The sequence below is a fragment of the Phragmites australis genome, chromosome 5 (assembly GCF_958298935.1).
Source record: "Phragmites australis chromosome 5, lpPhrAust1.1, whole genome shotgun sequence".
Classification (NCBI taxonomy): domain Eukaryota; kingdom Viridiplantae; phylum Streptophyta; class Magnoliopsida; order Poales; family Poaceae; genus Phragmites; species Phragmites australis.
The window spans coordinates 2144701-2160309 of record NC_084925.1 but is presented as its reverse complement, the minus strand read 5'-3'; the positions used below and the strand labels follow the sequence as shown (position 1 = coordinate 2160309).

Here is a 15609-nt window from a genome sequence, read left to right as displayed (position 1 = left end):
TTTGCTTGTTAATTGAAGCCCTATGCAGCCCTGCTTTCCCATTTCACAAAAAGGTGCTTCAAATTCATACCGATTTTGTATGGGTTTGCTTATAGATTGAAACAAATATGCTCTCTATGTGGCACCAATTTTCTTATAAATTTGAAATTTTTTACTCTATGGACTCCTATGAATATTTGCTTGTCAACTGAAACAAAATTGCTCTCTGAGTTGTATGTATTTAATTGTAAATTAAAACAATTTTGCTCTCTTAATTCGTACTAATTTTCTTCTGAGTTTTATACGGATTTACTTCCAAATTTGTACGAATTTGCTTGTAATAAAATCAAATTTCTCACATGATTTGCTCTCGAATTGGTCTAAGATCTCCCACCTTAAAATCAGATCGGCTCGTTGCTCACTTATCTTGATTGGATTTTTGAAATTTTCCCACTTTTAGAAGGTTATGACCAAATTGAGATAAGCAAGGTGCACGGGAAAACGTCGAGTACTCTTGTTTTCATCCGTGGAAACACATGGGCCTACAGTTGTGAGAGTAAAATTACTACTTTTTTTGTTTGCAGAGGTTAACTTCCACTTCTTTACGGTTGCAAAGTGGATGGCGTGTTGATTTTTTGGTTGCGAGAGTAAACTTCCGATTATCCTATGTGGCAGAGACGATGACAGGTTAAATATTTATTTAGCACGCTAGAACTTAAATAAACTTTATATATATATATATATATATAATTGAAGGATATACTAAGTCTCGGATAAGATAAGATAATGCCAAGGTCTCCCCTCCATCCCAAACTCTATAGCACTCGAGTGAGTCTCACAAAGTCACAGTTGCACGCAAATGGCAACGATCCGTCACATCACACTCGCATCGCAACTGAAACGGCGGCGAAATCGGATAGGACCGAACGCCCACGCCTCCCCAGGACCAGGAGCAGGCGAATTAAAACAGAGTAAGAGTCCCACTCCCCCCAAGTCGCGGCGAGCAGTTGAGCCGAGACGGAGTGATCGCTCGATCAGTGGCGTGTGGAGCGGAGGATGAGGGTTCGGGATGGCGACGGCGAGCAGGAGGAGGCGGCGGCGACCGCGCCGCAGCAGCACCTCGTCTTCGCCTATTACATCACCGGCCACGGCTTCGGCCACGCCACCCGCGCCCTCGAGGTCCCCTTCGCGCCTCGGTGGATTGGATTCACCCCCCCTCCCTAGTAGCGGTGTGGTTTGCCGAACTGAGCTGGGTCATGCTTGTCGCGTTTCGCTCGCAGGTGGTGAGGCACCTGATCGCCGCGGGGCACGACGTGCACGTGGTCACCGCCGCGCCGGAGTTCGTCTTCACCACCGAGATCACCTCCCCACGCCTCCACATCCGCAAGGTCCTGCTCGACTGCGGCGCCGTCCAGGCCGACGCCCTCACGGTCGACCGCCTCGCCTCCCTCGAGAAGGTTGGCTCGCTCGTTCGGGATCCTGCCTAATTCGTTTCTCAGGGTCATATCATGTATCATGCGCTGTGCTTCTGCTCGTGGTTGGTTGACCTGCCGGGTGGTGCGGAATGCAGTATCACCAGACGGCCGTGGTGCCCCGGGAGTCGATCCTCAAGACCGAAGTGGAGTGGCTCGACTCGATCAAGGCCGACCTAGTGGTACCATGATCACTGATAGTTTTTTTTTTATGTTACTTCTGCTTATCTCTTAATGAATATTCCTGAACCTTGTAAAGGACTGAACCAACTTAAGCAAATGCGCAGGTTTCAGATGTTGTCCCCGTGGCGTGTAGGGCGGCTGCAGATGCTGGCATTCGATCCGTGTGCATCACGAATTTCAGGTTAGTGATTCCTTTGCTTCATTCTAAGTGTCACAGATAGCAGGAAACTCTACAGATAAACATTAGAATCAGTTGTGGCATTTTTCTCAACATGCTTTCAACATTAAGCAAAGTATGTTTACACTTGATGAGATCGGTACTGGAAATCAGTGTGTACTTACTACAGTCAAATATGTCTATTAGATGTTACCTGACCTGAACTTGATTAGCTTTATACTTCTAAAATTATGATTGTTGAAAAAAAGATTCCACATGCACTTTTTACGTTAAAAGTTCTGACATATCTTAATGGTTTGCAGCTGGGACTTCATTTATGCAGAGTATGTTGTAGCAGCTGGACACCCTCATCGATCAATTGTGTGGCAGGTGCCTTTCGTTTCTTTCTCCAAATTGGTGCAAACGGAGTGGATTTTATGAGAAGGGTTGGTGGGTGTAAAGCAGAGCCAAAATGCTAAATTTCAGATCTACACTTTCCTCCAAGAAAACTTGGATATATGTGGATTTTTGTAATCTGTCGTTGATTGGCTGGCTGGTACTGACTACTACTACTAACTTCCAACAGCCATTGACAGCCAAATTTCTTGGAAGAAAGGATTCTGCATAATTCTTGTTCTTGACATCTAGTTCTCTCAATAATGTCATGCTCTCTGTGTTTATATGCAATCCGATAATAACTTTTCCTTTTTAATAACCATCTGTGCATGTTGAAAACAATTGTAGATAGCAGAGGATTACTCACATTGTGAATTCTTGCTCCGACTCCCTGGATACTGTCCTAGTACGTTGCTAAGTCTGAATGATGGTTTTCTAACAATCTTCTGACTTAAATGTGCAGTTCTCATGAAAAAAGTGATCAAATCTATTTTCTGCAGTGCCCGCTTTCCGTGATGTCATTGATGTTCCTCTTGTGGTCAGGAGATTGCACAAATCTAGATCCGAGGTTTGTATGGTTCTGCTGGAGAGTGATGTCCTACAAATTTAACCCACTTCTTGCTCTCTAATTTACTTCCATAATTTTCATGTATCAGGTGAGAAAGGAACTGGGAATTGCAGATGATGTTAAGGTGGTCATTTTCAACTTTGGAGGACAGGTGAGTGAGGAGATTGTTTTTCTTATATGTAGATGCCTTACTTTATTTTATATTTGACTGACGACTGCCAGTAGCACATCTCTGTTCAATTGATCTGCCTCTTTCTGGACTAATTTAGATTGGTGTGAATCTACTAATGGTCACAGTAGGTCTACAATATCATGATATATCAGTCTTAGGCGATGCTCTGTGATCTGAGTTTGCTAGGATTGTTGATGTATCAGTGTATACATGAAGGAAACTTTGGCCTTATTATCAAAAATAAATTTAGGCAATGGGAGTTCCCTCAATGTTTCAACATAAGGGTACAATTTCCATGAAGTTATTATTAATAATAATGAAACACAGTATTACATGCAAGACATGAAACAAGCGCAGTTGTAAATATTAAGACCATCGATTTTGCTATTTTCTTATCCAGCCTGCAGGATGGGAACTGAAGAAAGAGTGGTTGCCTGATGGTTGGCTCTGTTTGGTATGTTTTGTTTGTTAACAATTTCCCTGTCCATTAATGCCTGACCAACCCTGCACTAACATCATTATGTTCTGAAAGGTATGTGGTGCATCTGATACTAAAGAACTTCCTCCAAATTTCATTAAGCTTGCAAAGGATGCCTACACACCTGATTTAATGGCAGCATCTGACTGCATGCTTGGTAATGACAATGTTATATTCTTTTTCTGTTCAGGGTTACTTACTGTCTTATTTCTTTGCTTGCTTGACACATTACACATGTAATCTGCCTGATCCCATGTAGGGAAAATTGGATATGGCACCGTGAGTGAGGCTATGGCTTACAAGCTGCCATTTGTATTTGTTCGTAGAGATTATTTCAATGAAGAACCATTTTTGCGGAATATGCTTGAGGTTGAAACATCTCGGGGCCTCACCTTATATTGAAACCTTATATTGAAACTAATTTATAGCTATAGGGACGTCGTTCAAGTACCCTAGATGACATGTTCTGTATTCTCTTTTGTTCCATAAAAAAACAGCACTATCAATGTGGCATTGAGATGATACGGAGAGATTTACTTACTGGACATTGGAAACCTTATCTCCTGCGTGCTATAACACTTCAGCCCTGCTATGATGGCCCCATAAATGGTGGCAAGGTAATCGCTACCTATTATCAGATATGAGCTTTTGAAAAAAATAATTGGCAACTCAATCTAGCAATCATATTTCGATGCTATTTTTATAGAGGAACTCGTGGTGTTTGTTATTTTTTAAGACCAACTAGCAACTATACAGAAGCATTTAAGTTGCATGCGCAATTACTTTTTCCAATAAGTCGGGAGGCAGCAATTTAATATCCATATCATGTTTTCCTTGAACTAAATAGATAGAATGTGCATGTGATTCATTAATTATTTGGATGGCATTTCTAATATAATAGACTTTTGTAGACAAGCTAATAATGTTCATTCAGGTGGCTGCACATATCCTCCAGGATACTGCTGTCGGGAAGAAGTATATTTCCGGTAAGGTGAGTTAATGTGGATATATTGTTGAATCAAAATTTTACCCTTTGTGTTGGACACTTGGACCTTCAAATTTTCTGATCAAGTAAGCCTTCTGATTTTTTTCATCGTTATTACAGTATGACAGTTCTCTTTCATTTGTCCATACATCATACTAAACTTGCTTCACACCGTCACACTACAAACAAATGATATGTTAAATAAAGAAAATATTGTTGTTTGCTAATACCCTTTATTAAAAGTGTTCCACTCTGGGATTCCACTAGCAAATGTTTTCCATGCGATTAAACTATTTTGGTAAAAAAAAAATCATATGGTGGATGTGTGCTTGCCACAAGAACGTTCAATCCCCATAAATTAATCTTTTTTTTAGTTTTTCTTCAATCAACTTGCTCTATTTTACGCCTGTAGTTAAGCGGAGCAAGACGATTGCGTGATGCCATAGTGCTAGGATATCAACTACAAAGGGCGCCAGGGAGAGATGTAGGAATTCCTGACTGGTATTCTCTCTCTGAGAAAGAAATTGGTGTTCGTCCAACACCCACATCTCATGATATGAATGGAAGTGCAGAATCGTAAGTTTGCGTATCTTTTCTTTCCCTTTCAAATTATCTCCAGTTTCTCCAAGGGTACAATTTGTTATGTTCTTATACAATATTATCACCATTTTTTCCAGATCTTTTGAGGACTTCGAGATACTCCACGGTGATATGCAAGGATTAACTGATACCATGTCCTTTTTGAAGAGTTTATCAGGACTTGTTGGAAATGATCCAAGGAGCCCTGAGAAGCAACCTCGCGAGAGGGCCGCTGCTTCTGTGCTCTTTGACTGGGAGGTACTCAATTCTGTCTATAATATCCTTTAGTGAATTCCGTTTGTGTGCCAAATTACGTGTCTTCTCTCTATACTAAACTGGAAGAGTGCATAAAGTTGCAGCCATGTCTGATGAAACACCCTTCATGTTTTTGATAAATTATGTTAATATGTTATAAAGGAAAAAATATTGTTCAAAAATGTTATAAAGGAAAAAATATTGTTGAATAAGATTCATATGCGATATTATTAAATGATTTGTTCTGTTATAGGAGGAAATATATGTTGCAAGAGCACCTGGACGGTTAGATGTCATGGGTGGTATTGCAGATTATTCAGGTAGTCTTGTACTGCAGGTAAGTTCTATTAGGAATATAGAGTCCTTATTCTTTACATATAGTTGCAAAAGAAAGTGGTATTTGTTTCATAGATTGGTTACTTAGTGCTCTTTCAATAGGTGATAATTGTACACATATGCCAAACATATTTTATTGTCTTCCACTTTTTTTGCATTTTAATTACAAATAGTAAATTGCTTGGAAGCATGGATGGTACTTTTCTGCCTCCCCTCTTCATGCCATCAAGGCCCCTTATGCCAAACATATTTTATTGTCTTCCACTTTTTTTGCATTTTAATTACAAATAGTAAATTGCTTGGAAGCATGGATGGTACTTTTCTGCCTCCCCTCTTCATGCCATCAAGGCCCCTTGCGTACTTTTTCCCTCCACATAGGGCTTCTCCTCTTGCGGTGACGTGCTGGATATTTCAGCATGCAAATACTATATAGCAATTCTTGTATTTATTTTTAGATGGATGAATAATTTAGTGAATTACTCTTTTCTTTTTCTGAGACAATTTCAGATCCTCCGCTGTTGTTTGGAGACTTAGTTTAGATCTCAAACTGTTTCTTGAGAAGAATGTATTGTCTCATAAAACACAGTTATCTAGGAACATGGAATCTTGTTATCTGCATTCTACCGTTCCTAGTACATTAGTACCTGTAAGGAGTTGATTCAATAGCCTTATGAAGTAAAACGAAAGGTTGTTCTTTTTCTGCATGTGTGATTGATATTAAGTTGGTCCAATTACTAGATGCCCATTCGAGAGGCATGCCATGTTGCTGTTCAGAGAAGTGATCCTATCAAGCAGAAGCAATGGAAGCATACACAGGCTAGACAAGTAGCAAATGGAGGAGCAATGCCAGTGTTACAAATTGTATGTTATAATCCTTAAATTTCCAATTTTTTTAACAGTCTTGCATCCTTAAAGTCTTTTAATTTCTTTCATAGTTAGCTGGGGAACTAAAATCAGTGCAAAATGTTTAGCTGAATGTCTAATATGCTCATTTGGGTAACTAGGTGTTGTTCTTAAATATGTTTGCGCAGGTATCATTTGGTTCTGAATTAAGTAACCGTGCACCAACTTTCGACATGGACCTGTCTGATTTTATTTATGGTGACAAACCAATATCCTATGATAATGCCAAAGAATATTTTTCTCTGGACCCCTCCCAAAAGTAAGAGATATATTTTTATTTTCCTCTAATAAACAACTTATCATGTGTATTAATGTTTAGCAAAACTACTCCATCTCAGATGGGCTGCCTATGTTGCTGGAACTGTTCTTGTGTTGATGACTGAGCTAGGGGTGCGCTTCACAGACAGCATGAGCATTTTGGTCAGCACTGATCCTTTTTATTTGCTTTCATCAAAATGCAATCAAAATACATAAAATGCAAAATTGTAACTGTTTGTCACCTTTCTCATTTTGGGAGAAATATCACATATGCTCGTAAGAGTAAGTCTGCAAATAAATGTTTGTTGATTAATCATTTAAAAACATGGTTTTCACCTTTTATTCTTATAACGCCATGCTAGTTAGGTTTTCACTAGTTAGACACAATTTTTTTTTCTCGAACATGCAAGAGAGTTACGTATCATTGTATTAAAGAGAAAGAAAGGTCTGCCCAAATACAAATGCACCCCTGAAAGCAGGTGCAAACACTCCCACACACTCTTAGCTATCTAGATTAACAATCTCAACCTGCAAACAAGAAAAAAAACATGACCAAAAACAAGGCCCTTAGCACCCGCTAAACACCACAGATTCACATCCTCCAAGATATTTTGTAAAACGTCATGGGTTCGTGGTGAAACTCCATTGAAAATGAGAAATATTTGTCCAGGTCATCTATAATGTTTTGTTAAAATCCTCAGGTTTCTTCGTCTGTCCCTGAAGGCAAAGGTGTCTCCTCTTCTGCATCAGTGGAAGTAGCAACAATGTCTGCTATCGCTGCTGCATATGGTTAGTATATTGACAGCAGGTCTACAGAAATATTTTATTGTTACATTAAAGAAAATAGATCTAGCAGATTTGAATAATTTTGATTTTTCAAGCTCTTCAGGAGCTATGTCACCTCTTCCTGTTTTAACTTAATCTGGATATGCTAAATGACATCAATTCATATGCTGTTCTTGCTTGTAGGTTTAAATATTGATCCAAGAGACCTTGCTTTACTCTGTCAGAAGGTACAGTTCTCTGTCAAACGGTTCATCAGTTCATCATACGCTGTGATTGTCGGTCGGTCATTGGTGAACAACTATGCAGGTTGAGAACTGTGTTGTTGGCGCTCCTTGTGGGGTGATGGACCAAATGACATCAGCTTGTGGAGAAGCTAACAAACTCCTTGCAATGGTTTGCCAGGTTAGTAAGGGTTAAAAGTTCCTGTGGCTGCTAGATCAGATCATTCCTCGGTTCAGCTCTATGCTGTCTTTCTAATTGGTCAAATCTTGCTGCAGCCTGCAGAAGTGAAAGAGCTGGTTAGCATTCCAACTCATATACGATTTTGGGGTCTTGACTCTGGGATACGACATAGGTAGATAAATTCCTGATTGAGCTTTGTGGTCTGAATAACCTATTCATTATATTTCTTCATTGGATGGATTGGAGCTAATTTTACTCCTCTTTGAGTTATGAAGTGTTGGTGGCACTGATTACGGGTCTGTAAGAGTAGGCACATACATGGGCCGCCAGATGATCAAGTGTGCTGCATCTGACCTACTTTCAGAATCATTGCCCTTATGTGTACCTATGCTATCAGGCGGCACAAATCCTGACGAATATGAAGAACATGCTGTAGATCTTATGAAATCTGAAGCATCTATGGATTATTTGTGCAACCTACCACCTCATAGGTATCATTTATCGTAGTAAAATTGACAGAAGATCAGCATGCTTCTGGCATGCTCCATGTTTTTCGGTTTCTTATGGTAATCCTTCTACTTCAGATATGAAGCTGTTTACGCAAAAGGTATTCCGGAGATCATAACTGGGGATGCATTTTTGGAGAAGTATGGAGATCATAATGACGCTGTAACAGTAGTTGACCCAAAGCGGTCTTACAGTGTGAAGGCTCCTACTAGACATCCCGTATACGAGAATTTCCGAGTTGAGGTTTGCCATCTTGAAACCATGTTATCTAATTCTCCATTCATAAAATGGTCTGTTTATAGCTGTCGTGTTTTAAATTTTCTGTTTTTTAAATCTACGGTAACTTTTTTTGGAGGTCAGAAATCAGGAGCATTTAGATTTTTTTTTCTTCCAGAACAGTCTGGATAGAGAGAGCCTGTCTGATAAGATCTTTCCCTTCTATTGCTATTTCTGATATGTTTTATGCTTCTGGTGTGTAGGCGTTCAAAGCATTGTTAACAGCAACCAAGACAGACGAGCAACTTTCAGCCCTTGGAGAACTTATGTACCAGGTAAATTTCATTGTTGTTGGGATTTTTTTTCCATTTATGTCCACAGTTCTATATATTGTAAAGAAAGCTTTATTTGAACAAACTATTAAGGAAACTCACTAGTCATGCAAATGTCGAAATGTAAAATTATCAATTCTGGCATATTGCCGACACTTGTTTTCTCTTTGATGGCAGTGCCACTACAGCTACAATGCTTGCGGGCTTGGTTCTGACGGTACCGATAGGCTGGTCAATCTAGTACAAGAAATCCAGCACAAGAAGACTTCACGGACTGGAGGTCCTAGTCTATTTGGTGCGAAGATCACTGGTGGAGGGTCCGGCGGCTCAGTTTGTGTAATTGGGAAAAATTGCATTAGAAGCAGCGAAGAGATCTTTGAGGTGAGTTTCTAGATACTATTATTGACTAGTCATACACATAAAAGGCTTCAATCTGTAAGCGCGTCAATCACGATCAGACTAAAAGTTTCCCCACATGCATAGTGCTTTCTGATTCAGATCATGGTGTGCTAACATATTAACTTGTTGGGCCCTCTCAGATTCAGAGAAGATACAAAGCAGCTACTGGGTACCTACCTATTGTTTTCGAGGGCTCATCTCCAGGCGCCGGCAAGTTTGGATATCTGAAGATTCGACGCCGATCCATGTAGCCCTCTGACTGAATGAAGAATTCGGCGGTAGCATAGGTTATGCGAACATTTGTCAAGGACCCAAATACGACGCCTTCATATTGATCGAACCACGCATAACATGTTACTAATAGAATAAAGAACGATGTAGCAATGCCAACAATAAGATCTAGTTACGACACTTGGATGTACACTTGCCTTGGATCCGTGACTGCCTGTGATCAAATGCGATTCAGTAGTTTAATTGGCGATATCTACTATATAAGATACGAGTTGATTCTCATATCACCTATTCTTTCTATTTTTCTCTTGTCTAATAAAAATCTTTAAAATTTAAATAATTTATCTAATTTTGTTATCAACTTTCGTCTCTCAATCTTCTTGCCTCATTATCGGATACAGATATGAGATCCGTTTTACTAATATAAATAAAAAAATTAATTGATAATTTTTTTTTTGTTCTATCTAAAATTAAAATATTGCATCACTCTTGACATATTCATTCTTGACATATTCATTTGGTAATACTTTCATGGCGTATCTATGTCTTTATATCTTGAGTTTATATTTAATGTTAATATGTTTAATATTTGTATTTTGGTTATAATATATGAGCAGTAGTTGAGCACTTAGCTAGTCGACAATTAGCAGAATTGCTTTGCGGTTTCCATTAACTAATGTTACACTTGTGAAGCAGGCTGCGACTAACATGCAGTTGAAAGCAGATTCTCAGACAAAGCACAAGATCGTGACCAAACGGAAGAAGAATCATGCATCGCCCTCTAAATCTATCCAGGAGAGTAAATAATAGGCAAAACCTCTTAAACACGATACTTCAAGAAGACACAGTATCTATATTAAATACCATATTTGATAATGATACTTGTCTATACTTGCCGACAAGCATTCGAAAAAATAATTATATAAATTCCAAATATATAATTGGATACTTCTTCGATATTTAAGGATACGGCCTAACTTATTTGTACCCACATGACCTAACAAGTCATCCGCAGTCTCGCATGCCAGCCGCCGTCCGCAGTCTCGCACGCCTCCTTCTTGCAGAACTGCCCGCATGCCAGCACACCGACCGTCACACGTCGCACGCCAATTGTTGCCCACGACGCCCTCCTAGCCATGACAACGGTGAGTTCCTCTCTAGCTCTCCCCTTTTTAGGTTAATTGGTTAATAAAATTGACTGTTGGTTATGATTCATATGGAGTGAAAATAATTGTGCATGTTGTGAAGGCGACAAAACAAACTAGTGTTGATATTACATAATTTAAACTACCTTTTATTATCTTATACGTAAATTACTGGTAAGTTAAATCTAGACATATGCTCTAGTTTGGTAGGACATATTAACAATAATACCCTCTGAGTGATTCACATAATATAAATTGCACTACAAACTTATTTTTCTTTAAAAAAGTAAAACTTGTTCATGTATTAGGTTTACTATGAAAATAACATATCCCGTGTCAATATCGGTGCTGCCTAGGGCAAAACTACCTGCTGGTATGTATGCAACTCCATGAAACATGTAGTGCAGCTACTAATCTGACATGAACTACAGATTCCTGGAAACATCACCTGAAAAACTTCTGCAATTTCGAACAGACCGTAGGGAATATATTTTTTTCCCACCTCCAGACCATCACGAAGAAGAAGAAGAATGATCAAAAGCCTCCTGCTCCATTGTTTGGACATGCTAAATTGCTGATGCTGAGGGGACAGGTGATCGGAAATTCAGCAGCAACGAATCGACATCGACATGCTGCGCTGCTGCTGCTGAGCAGAGAGAAGCGAAGAAAGGAATCCAGCTCGTCGGCCCTCGCCGTTGCCGCAGCGGCCGCCGCCGCCATTGCCGCGCCTCCCCGCTCTCGGGTCTGGTGGCGTGGGAAGGACTGCCGCGGGAAGACCAGGGGGTAGCAGGGGACAAGGGTATCCTGAAAGATTCCTTCCCGTTATGCCGAATATTGGCCGCCTAATCCCGATCGAACGGTTAGAAATAAACCCACCCTGGTAGGAGTTCCGTTTAGGGTGTGTTTGGTTCCGTATACAAAATTCAGTTAAACAATACTTGTTCAGGTGTTTGATTGAAAAACTTAGACTGAATAAAGTCATCTAACCCTATCAAATATTTCTCGTCCGGGATGTCCGATACGAAAAAACAGCTGGACCACACCGCCGGCTTCCATCCGCTGGTCGTGACTCCTCACCCCGTTCGTATCAGCAGCAGATGACACGGGATCGGATGAACCGTTCCCGTCCGCTTCCAAATTTTTCCTTCACTATTTCTGTATTTATATAGTGGAGTAGACGTGTTCTAGAAATGACGAAACTTTTTCTATAAATTCTATAATTCATGATAAATCTATTTTAAAAAGATTCACTTAATATCTCTTGTAGATTTCAAAATAAAAATCTCCAAAAAAGCTACTTGTAGAATTCTAGAAATTTTTTAGCCCTCAAAGGAATTCTCAAAAATATGAAAAAAATCACTAATATTCCTCTCATATGGTGTACTAAGTTCTAAAATCATTTCAAATCATAGGTTATTTGGTGAAAAATGAGTTTCTTTACAATGCTACATTTATATGCATTTTTATTATTTCATGTGATATTCTCCTTTTTAATTCAATTTGAATTCAAACAAATTTAAATATGTTCAAATTCATCTAAATGATGTACAATCAAAGTATAAGTTTACTAAAAGATCATCATAACCAACTCATCTCATCTAATCCATCTAAATAAATAGAAAACTAACTCATACAATCTACTCTAATCCCACCAACTAACTAAACAGAAAATTATCTCATCCCATACATCCAAACAAACAGAAAATTAGATCATCTCGTACTAAAAAAATAAGAATCACCTTATCCCATCTAAACTTTGCTCTCGAACCTAAGGCAACCTTGCAATCCACCCAAGTCGCGTTTCATTTACCGTCCATAATAAATGCAACAACTTGTCTCCGTCGTCATACCTTTATACTCATCCAATCATTAATTTTCTTATCTACTATATGATTTTTTTTCACATATTTTTTAACCTAAATCTCTTTAGGTAAATAAATGGTTCTGATAAGTCACCTTCGGCACGTGGAATTTTTGTTCACCGTCCACCCCCGGGACGCCATTTTCTGCGAATAAGCTTCGGGTGTAGCGTCCCTTGCGTGAAATCTCCACACCTCCCGCCGCCGCCGCCGCCGCCGCGCTTCCGTCCGCCGGACGTGGCCTGTCTCCGGTCCGAGCTCCTGTGCTGCAAGCTGCGACGTAAGGCTGTACGCACTCGAAGGAACGTGAGCTGATTGATGAACGTGTTAAACTTCCGCTCGTTTTTCTTTTCCTTTTTGCGAGGCTGCTAACCTTTCGCTTGTTTCAATTTCCTGCAAGAACTGAAGAACAAGGTATTGCCTTGAACCGAAAGATTCAGAGATTGGCGCGCCATCTTTGTCAAGGTCAGAGGACCGATCGCTAGCTTCGCTGATCATGGCCAATGGCTGGCTCACTGATCATCTCTTGATGTGTACGTTTCTGCTTCTTACCGCTGAACAGATGTGCCTTACCTACCGTGTTCGAGAATTTGCCTTCAGAACTTTATAAAAATTTAGATGTCTCTTCCCGCAATCAATAATTCACTCTCAGGCTGCACTATGACTTTCTATCTTGAAATATCACCAGGTTAAGTGAGATGTGTTAACTATGATGTATATTGTTCAGGTTGAGGCAAAACAAAATGTGGCCTGTTCTTGGCCACAGCTTGATTGGTATGCGACAAGCCTGCGATACACACCCCCTGCCTAGCCATTCTGCTGGGTGTGGATCTGCTGGGTGTGTATACAGGAACCACCGACTTCAACTATTAGATGGCAAGTCGGCAGCCGAGGAAAGATCTGAAGATTCAGGGAGAGAGAGGCTCCCATCCTTTCCTTGCAACAGGCAGCTGTACGATTTTGGAGCCTGGCTGATACCAATGGATAAGGTCGGTGTGTCATCTGGAATCCCATGGTTGAACTGTTGAAGTGCTCTAGCATATGCATGCTAGTTGCTGTCAGACACAAAAGAATGGCTATTAATTTGTTGAATACTGCTAGTATGGAAAATATTGTGCCAAATTGCTCTTATGTTGTGCCACTGCATTATTTTTTTTAAATTTTTTTTTGGAAAGTACAACTTACTTCTGACTGAACTGCTCTTTCAGAAAGCAGATACAATCTTTCAGCACCCCCACCAAAAAGGGAAGGCAATAGCTTTTGCAAGGTCTGAATTGACCAAGACTGTTAGGCTAAACCATCAAAGGCCAGGCCCAAAGTGACCCCACTGTGTTCCTGCATTCGGTAGAAGCTAGCCAGCCGAGCACTGTTTCCTCCCTCCAGCATCTGGGATCCTCCCCAATGTAGTGTCCATCTCAACAAACCAGCCAAATCAATGAAAGCTAGACTCTAAAGCTGGAGCATATGCTGGAGATAACTCATTTGGTGCAGCTGCAAGCTAGCTTCCAGAGGGAAAAAAAACACACATTAGGTGGGCAGTGCCACTTCTGTACCCTAACCATATGCATGCACTTGGGCTCGGAGTAGCTATCAAGAGTCTGGAATTAATCAACTGTGATTTCCTGCACATCTGTTCAATGCCACTTCGTTTTCATGCATCTTATTGGTTGTTCTCTTGGTCGTTTATTCCTAATGTTTTGTCTGAAATTTTGTAGAGTATCCCAGTTCTTGATAAACTTGGTGTGATCCAATGAGGGTACGCAAGGTGAATTCAATCTGTTATAGAGGGGGCAAAAAATCTTAGCTCATATCCTAGTGGAGTGAAGGAGAATAAAGCCATTTGAGGCTAGTGTTATTGCCATGGCAAGCATGAGATGACACCACTCAAGCTAAAGCGATCTATCTACTTTGCTGTCTGTTGCAACCTCACCATATATCTTCCTTCACAGAGAATTTTTGTTTCCTATGCACAACAATAAAGAGAAAAAGGAAGGGAGGATCAGTTGTGTGGCCATCCAAATCCTGTCAGCCAGGGATAACAAACTTGGCAGGATAAGATCCGATCATCTGCAACATGTCCTACGGATTAACGGTGCACGCTGTGACGGATCATCATCCAGCTCCAGGAACATGTTCGGCAGATAGAGATTACGAGATGCTAACAACCATGTGTCGGCATGCATGCAGAGCCTCACAGATCTGGCTACCTGTTTATGGGAGTTCTTGTGCAGGAGTAAGGTCAGTTAGCATCCTCCTCTCACCTGTGAACTTGGAGCAGTCACGCAAGTCATCTCATGAACAATTGAACAAGCACTGTGCGTATGCTAAGCAAGCTGTGGCAGCAGTGACTTGACTGCAGTGGAGGCTGGCTGGCTATCGATCGATCAGTTCTTGTGAGATAAGGGAGGGGCCCATCCTTGTTTATGCACTGTGTTTCTGCCGGCTCCCTCCATGATGGTGTCGGCAGCTTCAAGCTGCTATTACCAGGTAGTAGCAGCAAGATCTGTAAACATAATCATGAACTTTTTAATTTCTTAGTAACTAGCACACTTTTTTTACTCTCATCTTTTAGTCCTCAAAAAAGATCTCGCTCTTTAGAGAAGGGAAAGCGGCTAGGGAAATTATACTAGCCCTAGAGGTGTGACCAGTGTCCCGGCCGGTGAAAGATGCTTTGTGCGTGTTGCAGAAAGCAAGTGTCAAAATGAAGGGTGAAAAATCATGAACCTTTAGGTGCATGAAATATGTTGGAATCATAAGTCTTGATGTGAAATACTAGTAGCAAGAAAGAAGGCAGGTAACTGTAGCTTCATCTTCCCATACAGTGGCAGTCAGAAATATCAACTGGTTTAATTTTGATTTTGTAGTACCGAAATTAACAACTAGAGCAGTGAATAGTCGTCTCAAAAAATTTCTTATGAAATTGATGACTTTCTACTATTTTGATCATCTAATACACCTTAAAACTCAAACAGAAATAAAAATAAAGAGAACTTTTTAAAAAAAAACTGAGG

General features: G+C 40.2%; 1 protein-coding gene and 1 long non-coding RNA gene across 2 annotated transcripts; both read left to right on the top strand.

Annotated features, from left to right (window-relative positions):
- The first annotated feature begins 821 nt into the window (after positions 1 to 821).
- LOC133918348 (L-arabinokinase-like) lies at positions 822 to 9874 on the top strand. The gene is made up of 28 exons (XM_062362195.1): positions 822 to 1158; positions 1260 to 1436; positions 1550 to 1633; positions 1739 to 1815; positions 2115 to 2181; positions 2536 to 2593; positions 2688 to 2755; positions 2844 to 2906; positions 3328 to 3381; positions 3460 to 3562; positions 3665 to 3774; positions 3903 to 4022; positions 4340 to 4396; positions 4803 to 4966; positions 5068 to 5227; positions 5478 to 5561; positions 6299 to 6421; positions 6592 to 6722; positions 6802 to 6883; positions 7423 to 7510; positions 7691 to 7734; positions 7814 to 7909; positions 8005 to 8081; positions 8185 to 8400; positions 8494 to 8659; positions 8896 to 8967; positions 9142 to 9345; positions 9504 to 9874. Exons 1-28 carry the CDS (start codon positions 1036 to 1038, stop codon positions 9612 to 9614), a joined length of 2979 nt encoding a protein of 992 aa, XP_062218179.1. The 5' UTR covers positions 822 to 1035; the 3' UTR covers positions 9615 to 9874.
- A 2959-nt stretch (positions 9875 to 12833) lies between these two features.
- LOC133917361 (uncharacterized) lies at positions 12834 to 15388 on the top strand. The gene is made up of 4 exons (XR_009909654.1): positions 12834 to 13131; positions 13326 to 13587; positions 13807 to 14129; positions 14314 to 15388. It is a non-coding gene; the product is annotated as an uncharacterized LOC133917361 (long non-coding RNA).
- The last annotated feature ends 221 nt before the right edge of the window (positions 15389 to 15609 follow it).